The sequence below is a fragment of the Cololabis saira genome, chromosome 19, assembly GCF_033807715.1.
Source record: "Cololabis saira isolate AMF1-May2022 chromosome 19, fColSai1.1, whole genome shotgun sequence".
Classification (NCBI taxonomy): Eukaryota; Metazoa; Chordata; class Actinopteri; order Beloniformes; family Belonidae; genus Cololabis; species Cololabis saira.
This window is the reverse complement of record NC_084605.1, coordinates 5,454,578-5,468,699: the sequence shown is the minus strand read 5'-3', so window position 1 is coordinate 5,468,699 and position 14,122 is coordinate 5,454,578. Positions and strand designations below refer to the sequence as shown.

The 14,122-nt window shown below is 48.7% G+C and overlaps 1 protein-coding gene across 1 annotated transcript in view; it reads right to left on the bottom strand.

Moving 5' to 3' along the window:
* Positions 1–14,122, bottom strand: part of LOC133419759 (uncharacterized) — a 113,954-nt gene that overhangs the window by 79,098 nt on the left and 20,734 nt on the right. Inside the window, exons 10-14 of the mRNA XM_061709171.1 lie at positions 13,781–13,942; positions 13,561–13,671; positions 6,170–6,310; positions 5,422–5,638; positions 257–2,012 (exon numbers count right to left, since the gene is read on the bottom strand). Of these exons, the coding sequence (XP_061565155.1) occupies positions 257–2,012; positions 5,422–5,638; positions 6,170–6,310; positions 13,561–13,671; positions 13,781–13,942 (2,387 nt within the window). The remainder of the gene's footprint in view (positions 1–256; positions 2,013–5,421; positions 5,639–6,169; positions 6,311–13,560; positions 13,672–13,780; positions 13,943–14,122) is intronic.

The window sequence follows — 14,122 nt, the reverse complement described above, 5'->3', positions numbered from 1 at the left end:
TTCAACAAATTAATGAATCATAGAATGTAAATGAGTACTGATCAATTCAAGTATTAATCAATAAGTGTTGCTGCACTACAGTCTTGATCAAAGCTGAATTTCTCTTCTCTGCATGTAAAATTTCCTGAGATGAATCGTTGAGAAAAACTGGTCTCACATGGACCTGAACTTAGTTGAACAGTGAATTTGACTGGTTTCTTCCAATAACACAACATGTGATTGTAACTAAAACAGATGTGTCCGTGTTCGTCCTTACACAACTTTCTTGGAGGCTTTGACCACCGGCAGCAGTCTCCGTAGAACTTCCTCTGAAGTTGAGTATTTCCTCAGGTCAAACACCTCCAGATCTTCTGATGACAGTAAGATGAAGACCAGAGCTGACCACTGAGCAGGAGACAGTTTATCTGTGGAGAGACGTCCTGACCTCAGGGACTGTTGGACCTCCTCCACCAGAGAACCATCGTTCAGTTCATTCAGACAGTGGAACAGGTTGATGCTTCTCTCTGCAGACAGATCTTCACTGATCTTCTTCTTGATGTATTTAACTGTTTCCTGATTGTTCTGTGATCTTCTTTGTTCTGGTTCCAGCAGACCTCGTAGGAGAGTCTGATTGGTCTCCAGTTTGAGACCCAGGAGGAAGCGGAGGAACAAGTCCAGGTGTCCGTTTGGACTCTGTAAGGCCTTGTCCACAGCACTCTGATAGACCCGAGTCTCTGTGTTTCTTTGTTCCTCCAGCAGGTTGACTCCAGACTTGATGAAGGTCAGATGGACATGAAGAGCAGCCAGAAACTCCTGAACACTCAGATGGATGAAGCAGAAGACCTGGTCCTGGTACAGGCTGTTCTCCTCTCTAAAGATTTGGGTGAACACTCCTGAGTACACTGAAGCCTCTCTGACATCGATGCCACACTCTCTCAGGTCTGGTTCATAGAAGATCAGGTTTCCTTTCTGCAGCTGCTCAAAAGCCAGTTTTCCCAGAGACTCCACCATCTTCCTGCTCTCTGGACTCCAGTGTGGATCCGTCTCAGCTCCTCCATCATACTTAACCTTCTTCAGTTTGACCTGGACCACGAGGAAGTGGATGTACATCTCAGTCAGGGTCTTGGGCAGCCGCCCTTCCTCTCTGGTTTCCAGGACTTTCTCCAGGACCGTAGCAGTGATCCAGCAGAAGACTGGGATGTGGCACATGATGTGGAGGCTTCGTGATGTCTTGATGTGGGAGATGATCCTGCTGGTCTGCTTCTTATCTCTGAACCTCTTCCTGAAGTATTCCTCCTTCTGTGGGTTAGTGAACCCTCTGACTTCTGTCACCATGGAGACACACTCAGGAGGGATCTGATTGGCTGCTGCGGGTCGTGTGGTGATCCAGAGACGAGCAGAAGGAAGCAGGTTCCCCCTGATGAGGTTTGTCAGCAGCACATCCACTGAGGTGGACTCTGTAACATCAGTCAGGACCTCATTGTTGTGGAAGTCCAGAGGAAGTCGACTCTCATCCAGACCGTCAAAGATGAACACGACCTGGAACTCTTCAAAGCTGCAGATTTCTCTGGTTTCAGTGAAGAAGTGATGAACAAGTTCCACCAAGCTGAACGTTCTCTCTTTCAGCACATTCAGCTCTCTGAAGGTGAAGGGAAGCAGTAACTGAATGTCCTGGTTGGCTCCTTCAGTCCAATCCATTGTGAACTTCTGTGTTAGGACTGTTTTCCCGATGCCGGCCACTCCCTTCGTCATCACGGTTCTGATTGGTTCATGTCTTCCAGGTGGGAGTTTAAAGATGTCTTCCTGTCCGATGGTTGTTTCTGCTCTGTCATGTTTCCTGGATGCTGCTTCAATCTGTCTGACTTCATGTTCATCGTTGACCTCTCCAGTCCCTCCCTCTGTGATGTAGAGCTCTGTGTAGATCTGCTTCAGAAGGGTTGGGTTTCCTGCTTTAACAACCCCCTCAAAAACACACTGGCACTTCTTCTTCAGCTTAGACTTCAGCCGCTTTTTACAAACTTCAGGAAAGGTACCTTAATAAAAGTGGAAAAAAGAAACCAATTAGTGTTTTATAAAGTTCAACTTAATTCTCCTAAAGAATCAGGATGTGAACCGACACTGATCGACTCTAACATTACGATGATTCAGATTCAGATTCAGATTGCTTTTATTTGCCATTTGTGTTAAAAACATAGGAATTTGTCACGGTGGTAACGGTGTGCGCATTCAGAATATTGTTTTCACATATAAATAAATAAATCACAGACACAAACACCACAGTGAAGGAATAAACAAAAATAAAATGCAGGCATATACAATAAGTTGCAGTCCAGTTTTGGATTTTTTTTTGTCACTAAGGAGCGTGAGGGGGTTGGGGGGCGTGGGGGGGGGGGGGGGGGGGGGGGGGGTGGCTGGCAGCTGAGGGGAAGAAGCTGAGTCTGTGGCGGGCTTTCACAGCTTTGGGTAGCCTCAGCCTCCTACCAGAGGGGAGGACGGTGAAGAGGCCATGGCCAGGGTGAGAGGGATCGGCCATGATCTTCCTAGCCCTCCTCAATGCCCTGGAGTCGTAGAGAGACTTCAGGGAGGGCAAGCGGCAGCCAATCACTCTGTCCGCAGAGCGTATCACTCGCTGCAGCTTGTGGTGGTCCCTTGCAGCTGTAGCGGGGAACCAGGTGATGATGGAGTAGGTGAGAATGGATTCGATGATGGCCGTTTAAAACTGGGCCATCATGGTCCTTGGCAGCCTGAATTTCCTCAGCTGTCGGAGGAAGAACAGTCTTTTCTGGGCTTTTTTCAGGATGGCCGTGGAATTCAGTTCCCACTTCAAGTCCCTGGTGATGTTGATTCCCAGAAAGCGGATAGAGTCCACAGAGTCCACCTGTGTGTCTCCCAGCACGATGGGAAGGGGAGGGGCTGCGTTCCTCCGGAAGTCCACCACCATCTCCACTGTCTTGTGGGTGTGAAGCTCCAAGTTGTTGTGACAGCACCAACTCAGCAACCGCTCGCTCTCCCTCCTGTAGGCCGACTCATCACACCTGGAGATGAGGCCCACCAGGGTGGTGTCGTCAGCGAACTTTAGGAGCTTGACCGAGGGGTGGAGGGAAACGCAGCTGTTGGTGTACAGGGAGAATAGGAGAGGGGACAGAATGCAGCCCTGCGGGGAGCCGGTACTGGTGGACCTGGGGCTGGAGATGCACTTCCCCAGCTTCACCCGCTGGGACCTGTTGGTGAGGAAGTCCGTGATCCACCTCCTAGTGGGGACTGGGACCTGCAGCAGGGAAAGCTGGTTCTCCAGGACGGATGGGAGGATGGTGTTGAAGGCGCTGCTGAAGTCTACAAACAGGAACCTGACGTAGTTGCCTGCAGTATCCAGATGTTCGAGTGTGTAGTGCAGAGCCATGTTCACAGCATCCTCTGTGGATCTGTTGGCTCTGTATGCAAACTGCATCGGGTCCAGCACAGGATCTGTTGGAGGGAGAGGGCGGGGGGAACCTCTCACAATCAAACCTGCAGTAAAACTCGTTGAGCTTTTTTGCCAGGGGGGGGTTGTCAGACGTCTGAGGGGGCTTTGGTTTACAGTTCGTGATGGTCTTCAGGCCTTTCCAGACAGAGGAGGAGTTCCCCTCAGAAACCTGCTGCCGCAGTTTCTCAGCGAAGCGATATTTTGCTTCCCTCACTGCCTTAGCGAACCCGTACTTGGCCTGTCTGAACCGATCGCCACTGCGCCTGGCCGCCTCCTTCTCCGACCTCAGCTGCCTGAGGTGGCCTGAATACCAGGGCTTGTCGTTATTGAAGGTCTTTCTGGAGTGGAGGGGAACGCACATCTCTTCTCCAAGGCTGATGAATGATGTCAAAGTGTCCATGTATTCATCCAAGTTGTTCCCAGCCTCAGGCCCCGCCCACTGGACAAAGTCCTGGTCACAGCCTGCCCTCTCCAGCCAGGCGCGGAGACTCTCACATGCCTCACTGGACCACACTCTGAAATGCCGCACTACAGGTTTGGAGAGCTTTAGTCTCTGCCTATAGCGAGGGATCAGGTGGATGAGATGGTGGTCACAGTTGCCCAGTGCGGCACGGGGGACAGAGTGGTAAGCCTGGCGAATGGTGCAGTATGCCAGTGCCAGTGTGTCTACCACTGCGGTGATATCAGCATCCGGTGGAATGTAAACACATACGAGTATGAATGAGTTGAACTCACGGGGGGAGTAGAATGGGCGACAGAGGATGAAGAGGGATTCAATGTCCATGGAACAGTGTTGGTGAAGCACTGTCACGTCAGAACACCAGCGGTTGTTTACAAAAAACATCAGTCCACCGCCACGCGTCTTGCCTACCGCTTCGAAGTCCCTGTCGGCGTGGAATGCGGAAAAGCCTTCCAGCTCCACAGCCCCTTCAGGAATCGATGGCGTCAGAGCAAAAATGGCCGTGGATCGGAAATCGCTGCTCCTTGCAACCAGCCACCGGAGTTCATCCATCTTATTAGGAATAGAGTTCACATTTCCAAGGAATATTCCAGGAAGCGGCGGACGTAATCCCGGCCGGCGGAGGCGAACCAGGCAGCCACCTCGCTTTCCCCTTTGCCGCCTAGTCCACCGCACAACCCTGGCGAAAAACGCGGTTCCCTTCACCACAATATCCAAGAGATCCGTGGAGCGAGTGAGTAAAGTGGGAAAAATGTCCGATGGGGTTGAACACCCGATGAGCCAGAGCTCCTCTTTAGTGTAAGAGGTAAAGCAGGTAACAGGTACAACACAAACACAAAACAAACAGAGCGCAGTACACAGAACCAACACAGCAGCCATAGGCGTGCCATCTCACAGCTCTCCACTTCCTGTAGATCAGTCCAATATTGAGTAGAATCCCTTTTACCACCAAAACACCTCTGAACATTCAGGGCGTGGAATTGACAAGAACATCTGAGGGTCCTGGTGTTACTAGTACCAGGATGTTAGCAGTACAGCCCTGGTGGGTTGTGGGTTTGTGGGTTGTTGTGTTCTTGTTATTGTTGTGGAGTCTGTGAAGTGGATTTCCAGGTTTAGGATTTGAAAACACCAGACGATGATCTGATCCAATAATCTGCAGAACCATCAAGATAATCTGGAGTTCAACAGAATTCCTGGAAGTGGAAAACCAGGACTGAAATATTCCAGGTATCTTGTGGTGTTGGTAGGTTAAACATGTTTATTGAGGTCCACACTGTCCTGTACAGGGAGGGTGCTACTCTAGGGGGGTGCTGGGACCATGTGGGGGCGACTGGTCTGCAGAAATGTTTAGCTGGGTGTCAACGGTCAAAATAACCTTCAAGTGGATCAAGAATGCAGATCTGATTCCAGCAGAACATTGTTGGAACAAGATGAGCAGAGTTCCTCCCTTCATCTTTCAGTGGTTTTAATGTTGTGGTGTAATGTTGTGCAGCTTAAATGTTCAGAGAAATCCTCTTACTGCTCTGCAGACGCTCAGCCAGCTGCTCCTGCTTCATTCTCCTCAGGAAGTTCACTGTGATCTTGACAAAGCTCTTCCTGCTCCTCCTCTGCTCTTCATCCTCACCCTCCAACACATGCTCTAGGGATTCTGGGTAATCTGGACTCAGACCCCTCTGGATCTTCTTCAGCTCGTTCTTCACAAACAGGACAATGTTGTCCTCCAGCAGCTGGAACAGAAGACCACATGAAGGACACAATCAGACTGAAACCACGGACACAAACATCAGACCCATGTTGGACAGACTGACAGTCCACTGGTCTCCAGAGACCAGCATGGAGACAAACATCAGACCCATGTTGGACAGACTGACAGTCCACTGGTCTCCAGAGACCAGCATGGAGACAAACATCAGACCCATGTTGGACAGACTGACAGTCCACTGGTCTCCAGAGACCAGCATGGAGACAAACATCAACAGAACAGATGGAAAAGCAGTTGTTGTTCATGTACAGACCAGAAATATGGAGTCTAGCTGTGTCTGATGCTGCTGGACAGACGGACCGCTGGGAGGCTCTGAGCTCTGCTGGTCCACTCTGTGGAGGAACCAGGAAGAATTAACTCACATCATGTCTGTCCTCACAGAAACAAACACTAGCTGGTCCTGTTTGGATGAGGACAGTCCATCAAAGGACTGGCTGTGGTGCTGAAGGTTTACTAGTCCTGCTAATCCACTGAGAACGTACATGTGACCTCATTGAACAGTTACAACAAGATCAGGAACATGGACAACTGATGGAGACATGAAGCAGCTGAGGAACTCTGGGTCATCATCAGGATCAGTCTTCTGGAAGGTGAGACCTCCAGATGTGTCAACCAGAGGAAAAAGCTCCTGACAGGAGATGAAGATCTACGAGGAGGAAGCTCAGATCACCATCAGGTGATGTAGGACCACAGGGGTCCAGGACTACATGGATCTACTCAGGAAGAAACATGTGGACATTTCCTAACATGAGGACTGATTTAAATACATTTAATGCATTTAAATACATCTCACCTCTCTAAACAAGACTGTTGGTCTCCTTCAAAGTCAATAAACCTTCGCTTTGACCCGTCGCTCTTCAAGGACAAACAGCTGGGTTCATGTTCAATAGAGTCTCTTTTCTGATGGACCCTGATAGAAGACAAAAGTTCAAAATATAAATATTCTATTTATATGGAAAAGTAGTTATACAGATAAAAAATATTTAGTCAATTTAAAAAGTATTAAACATAAATCATTGGCAGCATTTTGATAAACTCACCTCTTTACAGCAGAACGTTGCTCTCCTTTGAAGTTAATAACATATTCCTTTGACTGGTCGCTCTTCAAGGACACACAGCTGGGTCCAGGTCCAGGTCCAGGTCCAGGTTCAGGTCCAGGTCCAGGTCCAGGTCCAGGTCCAGGTCCAGGTCCAGGTTCAGGTCCAGGTCCAGGTCCAGGTCCAGGTCCAGGTTCAGGTCCAGGTCCAGGTCCAGGTCCAGGTTGATTCCTGTAATAATGAGGTTTGGTGAGTCTTGAGCTCTGACTTGCAGAAGAGTCAGGGACAGTTAGAGATGCTCATCTCACCTCTGAGCTTTGCTCCGACTCTCATGTTCCCCACACAGAGAGGTTTTAGAGGGAGGGACTCCCTCCTCTCTGTCCTCACATTGGTCCATTCTGCTGAATTCACGTCCACATCAGCTCACACACACACCTTCATCTGCAGAGAAACACACATCACTGGTGTTGGACAGAGATCAGCTGATGCTGCACTGGTTTGCTCCTCTCTTTAGTGTGTATGTCACTTGAATGCAGTCAGAAACCAGTGGGAGGTGGAGGAAGTCACTGATACAGCCGTATCTGCTGATCCGACGTGCTCTGAAGCTTTCTCTTAGCCCATTTGTATTTATTATTTATATGCATAGTTCTTTCTACATATTTTTTGTACTATTACAAGATAGTAATGTTTATACACTGTACATGTGGAAATGACAATAAAAGGTATTCTATTCTATGTTCTCCTTTTCTGTTTTCTCCTTTTCTGTTTCTAAGATTAAAAACATTAAATATTGTGACTGCACTAACAGGAAGTTGAAAATCTTGAACAAGCAGAAAGAGACTCGGCCTCTACGTGAGTCTGGTTCCTGTAAATGTGAAGAAGCTCAGAGGTGAAACTGTCCTGCAGAGATACGTGTCCTCCTCCTTCACAGCCTCATCACACAGCAGTTACACAAGCAGCAAACAACTTCCTCCAGGAACCAAACTTTATTTTGAAAGGCACCACAGGAAATGCAGTCTGACTTTAATGCTGGAGACGACAGCTTCATTCCAGGAAATAAAAACACCAAAGTTTGATCCATGAAAAAAACTAATCATCGGCTGATCCTCACAGTGTTTCTGATCCATTATAAAACCAATAAAAAAAATGAAGAAAAAAAATGTTTTCATTAGCAATCATGTAGATTTGTCTTCAGACACAAAAATGATCAATGATTGCGGGTAAATCAGAAGTGAGATAAAGTTCCTACCTTCAGCTGTTTGAGTCAAAAGACAAAGTTCAGGAGTGAAATAAACTTTTAAGTATTGATCCGGTTATCAGCAGTTGTTCTCCGTCCTCGGATCACCTCACTGGCCGCGTTTAATGCCTCTTCCACATGTGTTATGGCAGATGTAGTTTCACTCTGACTGAGAGTCCGGTCGCGTCCACACCCAGCTGTTTTGGTGGAATAAACATCCTGTTTCCTGGTAGAAAAGGGCAGCCCCCCCCCCTGCAAAACTCATGGGGCAGAATTGTTGCAGCACCGTTTCAGTCGGCTGGTTTTTAGTTTATTATCTAGTATCTAGTTTTTAGTTATATTTATTATTTATGTCATTATCTCAATAAAAACATCCTGAGTAACTCCTACAACCAAGGAGGATTAAATGTTCTTGGTTTTAAAACTAAAATAAAATTGTGATGGCCTGTTATATTGTGTCTCAGTCCCTCTCTCTCTGTTTTCCTCTTCGAGGTGGAGCCAGCTGATTGCTAGATCTGGAGCACCTGGGCTGGGTGCTCCTCAGGAAGAGAAAAGGCTGGGGCTTCAGTCTCTCTTTCTCTCTCTTTTCATCCTGGCAGCACTCCTTTTGGTTTTGTTGAGCCTTTTGCACACACAACACCATACAGCACATTTACACACATCCACATGCATACTACTGATTTTACTGACTTTACACATCCCATTCCTTATCTTATTTGTGTTTATTGATTTACCTTAATAAATATCTTAAATTTACTAGTACGTTGTGTCCTTTCCCCTTCTTTTGTCATGGCCTTTGAGCCAGGGTTATGACAAATGGGGGCTCGTCCATAGCTGTTTGGTGAGTAACCGGCATGACAAATGGGGGCTTGTGCCGTGTTTTTCCCGGTTATTTTGCGTCTAGGTAAGCTTTAATGAGTGAAGTATGCGCCTTTGTTTAATACCTAGTTGTGCAGTTTAGTGCTTGCAGCTTTAGGTTTGATAAGGTTGTAGCAGCTTGTTAAGGGCCTGTTTTGGGCTGCAGTCTGGTTTGGCACAGGTGTGCGTAATTAGTTTGGATTTGTTTGTTTAAGGGAAAGGACTTTAAGTTTGGAGTGCTTTTGCAGGGTAAGTAACTAAGTTTGTTTGTGGCTTTGCACGAAGTTTTGGGTTACTTACCTGTTTCTTTTGAGGGAGCTTTTTGGCTTGTTTGTCCTGTTTGCGCTATTTTCAGCTGGACCGACAGGGTGGCTGTGCGTAGTTGTCTGTGAATTGGTGCGGAGTTTTTCTTATTTTAGTTTGAGTTGGAGATTGCCGGTGGTCCTGTTATCGGTTTTGTTTGGTTATAGGTTTATCTTGGTTTTTCTTATTTAGTGGGGAAAGTACGTGGTCCGACGGCCCATTGCGTGGCTGGCCCTGTGCTGACCCTTCTTTTGTTCTTTTTGGCTGGGATCTCCATCTCCTTTTGTTTCATTATTTTTGGGTTAACCTTTTCCCTTTTGTTTTGGAAAAAATAGCGGGGAAACTCCAAGCCGAGCGGAGGATTATTCCTCTTTGGTGCGCACAGTTGCTTGTCGGGTCCAGTTGTGTGCGTAAAGTTTGTTCTTGTTGTTCGGTCTAAGTATTTATCATGTCTGTGGTGGATGCATTTATTGCCAATCCGTCTCAGGAGGCTTTGGATGCGCTTTCAAAGGAGCAGTTGCTCGCGGTTGCAGGTCATTTTTCAGTGGAGGTTGTGGGAGACAGGCGTCTCAAGGATAATATTAAAACTGCTATAAAATCTAAGTTGGTGTCGCTTGAGCTCATGTCAGGCGAGGTGGCTGTGCCTGCACACGGGTTAACTTTTGAGCAGCAGAGGGAGATTTTGTTGTTACAACTTAGAAAACATGAATTGGAAAGTAAAACACATGAATTGGAAAGTAAAACACGGATTGAAATAGCGAGATTCCGCCATGAGTCGGAGATGGCACAGTTGGAGTTGCAGAAGCATGTGTCTGTTAAGGGCGAGCAGGGGTCTAAGTCTTCTGTGGATCGCTTTGATATAAACAATTTGCGTTGGCTGCCACAGTTTAATGAAAGGGATCCAGATACTTTTTTTCTACTGTTTGAGCGTGTGTCCAAGGCTAGAAATTGGTCTGATGCAGACTGCGCCCTGATGTTACAGTGTGTCCTCTCGGGGAAAGCGCAGGAGGCTTATTCGTCTTTGAGCCTTGAGGACAGCTCTAGTTACGTTAAGATAAAAGCGGCGGTGCTTAAAGTATATGAACTCGTGCCGGAGGCATATCGCCAGCGATTTAGGTCCTGGGAGAGGAAAAATGGTCAGACATATGTGGAGTTCACTAGGGACCTGTCCACTCACTTTAAGCGGTGGTTAGCTGCGCTTGACGTCACTGAGTTTAACAGTTTGTGTGATCTGATGATTCTGGAGCAGTTGAAAAATTATTTGCCGGAACGCATAGCCACGTACATCATAGAGCAGAAAGTCACTACTGCTGCTGATGCTGCTGTATCAGCGGATGAGTATATGTTGCTTTATAAAAGCAGTTTCAGGGAGCGCCCTGTTGCTCGTGATGTTGGGGGGGGTGGAACTGGGGCTGATGACACGTTTGAGAGGCAGCGTTCAAAGAAAGCTGGTTTTGGGAGGTTTGACTCCAAGGCAGGTGGCAGTTTTGACAGTGGCAATGTTTGTAACTATTGCCATGAGAAAGGGCACTGGAAGGCAGATTGTCCTGTGTTAAAATCTAAAGCCGGGGGAAAGAGATCTGGTGTTAGGCCTGCTGCCTTTGCTGCACCTGTTAAGAGTTGCTGTGTGTCGGAGGTGTTTGTTCCTCACTCCTGTGAACCAGATGTGTTGGCAGCTTATGCTCATTTCGTTCGTGATGGTTTTGTGTCACTTGTAGGGAGTGATGTGAAGGTCCCCATAAAAATTCTGAGGGATACTGGGGCGTATGATTCCTACATTGTTGACTCCGTTTTACCTTTTGTCTGAAGAGTCTGACACTGGTGACCGTGTTCTCAGTCGGGGGATGGGGTTAAAAATTCTCCCTGTTCCGTTGCATAAAATGTTCCTTGAATGTGAGCTGGTTAAAGGCGAGGTGGCTGTTGGGGTGCGGCCGGCGTTGCCTATTGATGGTGTGCATTTGATTTTGGGCAACGGCCTTGCTGGTAGACGGGTTTGGTCTGATACTCCATCCACACCTCTCGCCGACCCGCCTCCATCGCCTGTAGTTACATCTTGTCAGTCTGAGTTTGTGTCTGAGGAGAGCTCCGGTGTGTTGCCAGATGTTTCGTCATCATGCGTAATTACGCGAGCTATGAGCAAGGCTGTTCTAGTAGGGCCTGACACTAACAGTGATGTAGCTCTAGAGGTTCCTTTGTTATCTGAACTGCCTTTATCCTTGTCACACGGGGAAGTTGTACAGGAGCAGCGTAATGATTTGTCATTGAAAGAGGTGTTTGAGCGTGCCTTGTCTGCTTCGGAAATATCTAGTGCTGCAAATGGTTACTTGGTGCATAATGACGTGCTTTTCAGGAAGTGGGTCCCTGTTGTTAATGAGTGTGTGAAGGGTGACGTTTTCCAGTTGGTAGTGCCAGTGAAGTTTCGTCCTCTTGTCTTGAAGGTGGCACATGATGAGTGTGGACACTTTGGTGTGCGCAAAATGTATTTGAACATTTTGAAACACTTCTTTTGGCCGCGCGTTAAGCGTGATGTGTCCGCGTACATTAAAACCTGCCATGTTTGTCAGCTAACTGGAAAGCCTAATCAGAGTCTCAAGCCGGCGCCGCTGCAACCTATCCCGGTTGCGAGTGAACCTTTTACGCACCTCATTGTGGACTGTGTGGGTCCGTTGCCGCCGTCCAAGTCTGGCTGTAAATATCTGCTGACGGTGATGTGTCAGAGCACCCGCTATCCGGCGGCATATCCTTTGAGGTCGATTACAACTAAGGCTGTGGTTAAGGCATTGTCGCAGTTTTTTTCAGTGTTTGGTATCCCCAAAGTGGTTCAGAGTGACCAAGGGTCAAACTTTTCGTCTAACTTGTTTGGGCAAGTGTTGAGGCTGCTGCGTATTAGACAGAACCAATAGACAGCTTATCATGCGCAGAGCCAGGGGGCCCTCGAGCGGTTCCATCAGACGCTTAAGTCTCTCCTACGTGCCTATTGCACGGAGATGGATAGAGACTGGGAAGAGGGGCTCCCGTGGCTCATGTTGGCTGCGCGAGAGGCAGTGCAAGAAAGCACAGGATTTAGCCCAAATGAGTTGGTCTTTGGACATGTTGTGCGGGGTCCGTTAGCAGTGCTGAAGGGGGACTGCGTTGATACTGACCCGCCTAGCAGTTTGTTGGATTATGTAAACGGGTTCCGTCATCGATTGTTTGTTGCTGGTTGTATGGCACGGGAAAAATTGTCTGTGTCCCAAGAAAAAATGAAAAAGTTGTATGACCGTCGTTCCGTGCGTCATGACTACAGTCCAGGCGACCAGGTTCTGGCGCTTTTGCCTATCGTTGGTTCGCCTTTCCAAGCAAAATATACAGGTCCATACAGTGTGGTTGAAAAGGTCTCTTATTTGAACTATATTATAGCAACACCCGGTCGGCGGAAGGCTAAACGTCTTTGTCATATAAATCTTTTGAAGCCGTATTACACCCGTGCTGAGCCGAGTTTGAGTCAGGAACTGAGTGACGGGGTGCGCCCGGCTCTTGCTGTGGCTTCGGTGGCGGATGAATGTGACGGTGTGCCAGAGCCGGATGAAAGCTTGCTGTGCGGGCGGTTAAGAAATTCGAAATCGCTTGATAATTTGGACCAGTTGTTGGGTCACCTGTCCGCGTCACAGCGCGGTGAACTGACATGTTTGGTGCGTAAGTATCCCTGTTTGTTCAGTGACATTCCCACGCCGGGTCCCAACCCGGGTCCCAACCCGGGTCCCAACCCGGGTCCTCAGCGCTGGCTGCGGGGGAACCCGGGTCCGTGGCGCTGGCTTCGGGGGAACCCGGGTCCCCGGCGCTGGCTGCGGGGGGTCCGGGACCATCACCGGAGCAGGGGCTGATGCGTCCGGGACCACCGCCGACACAGAGGCTAGCTGGGGCTGGCGCCGCCACCGCCGTCGTCTCCTACCCTGGGGTATGGCCCAGGTAATGGGTAATGTCCCTGGGGCTGAGAACAACCGGGCCCCCCTCGAGCCATGCATGTTCCCCACAAGGGAGATTCCTCCTCATCAGGGTCCTGCCAACCAGGAATCGAGAGTTCTGCCTCCCTTTAGACATATTGCCAGAAGGCAAAACTTTCTCCCACTGGGTCCATGCTGGTCGGTCCATTCTGTCAGGGGTGTGGTTTGTTCAGGAACTAAATGCAGGAGAGCGGGAGGCAGGAGTTCCAAAAACAGGGTTTATCTAACCAAAAATCAAAAACCAAAGCGCTGCTAAGCTGGATCAAAAACTTGCAGAACAAAACAGGGATCCAGAAACACGAGGAGAACATGGAGGGAGCAAACAGTATGGACCGATAGGGAGCAGGGAAAGACAAGACCAGATAAACACAGGGGATAATGAGACACAGGTGCGAACAATCAGGGCAGATGGAAAACAGGTGGGGCAGAACAGAAAACACAAACTGGGGGAATGTCAAACTCTGACAATGTCTCTTACCCAATGTTTGCGGATGAGAAACCGGTAGGTGTGGACCCTTTCCACTCTCTGGCCGTTGATGTAGTGGGGGGCTGGGTCGGTGTTCTGTTTCCTGAAGTTGACAATGATCTCCTTGGTTTTTCCAGGTGTTCAGAGTGAGGTTGTTCTCTGAGGACCAGGCTGTCGACTTCAGGACCTCCTCTCTGTAGGCTGCCTCGTCCCCCTTTGAAATGAGTCCGACCACCGTAGTGTCGACAGCAAACTCCACTATGAGGTTGTTGTTGTGGGTCAGACTGCAGTCATTGGTGTACAGGCTGTACAGGGGTGGGCTCAGCACAAACCCCTGTGGAGAGCCGGTGCTCAGCATGTGGGCGGAGGACAGGTGGGGGCCGAGTCTCACAGTCTGGGGTTGGTTGGTGAGAAAGTTTCCAGGCACATGTGAGAGGGGTTAGGCTGATGGTGGTCAGTTTTGTGATGAGGATGTCTGGGATTATAGTGTTGAAAGCAGAGCTGTAGTCCACGAACAGCAACCGGACATAGCTCTGCTGTTGCTCCAAGGGGTCAGAGCAGAGTGTAGAGCTAT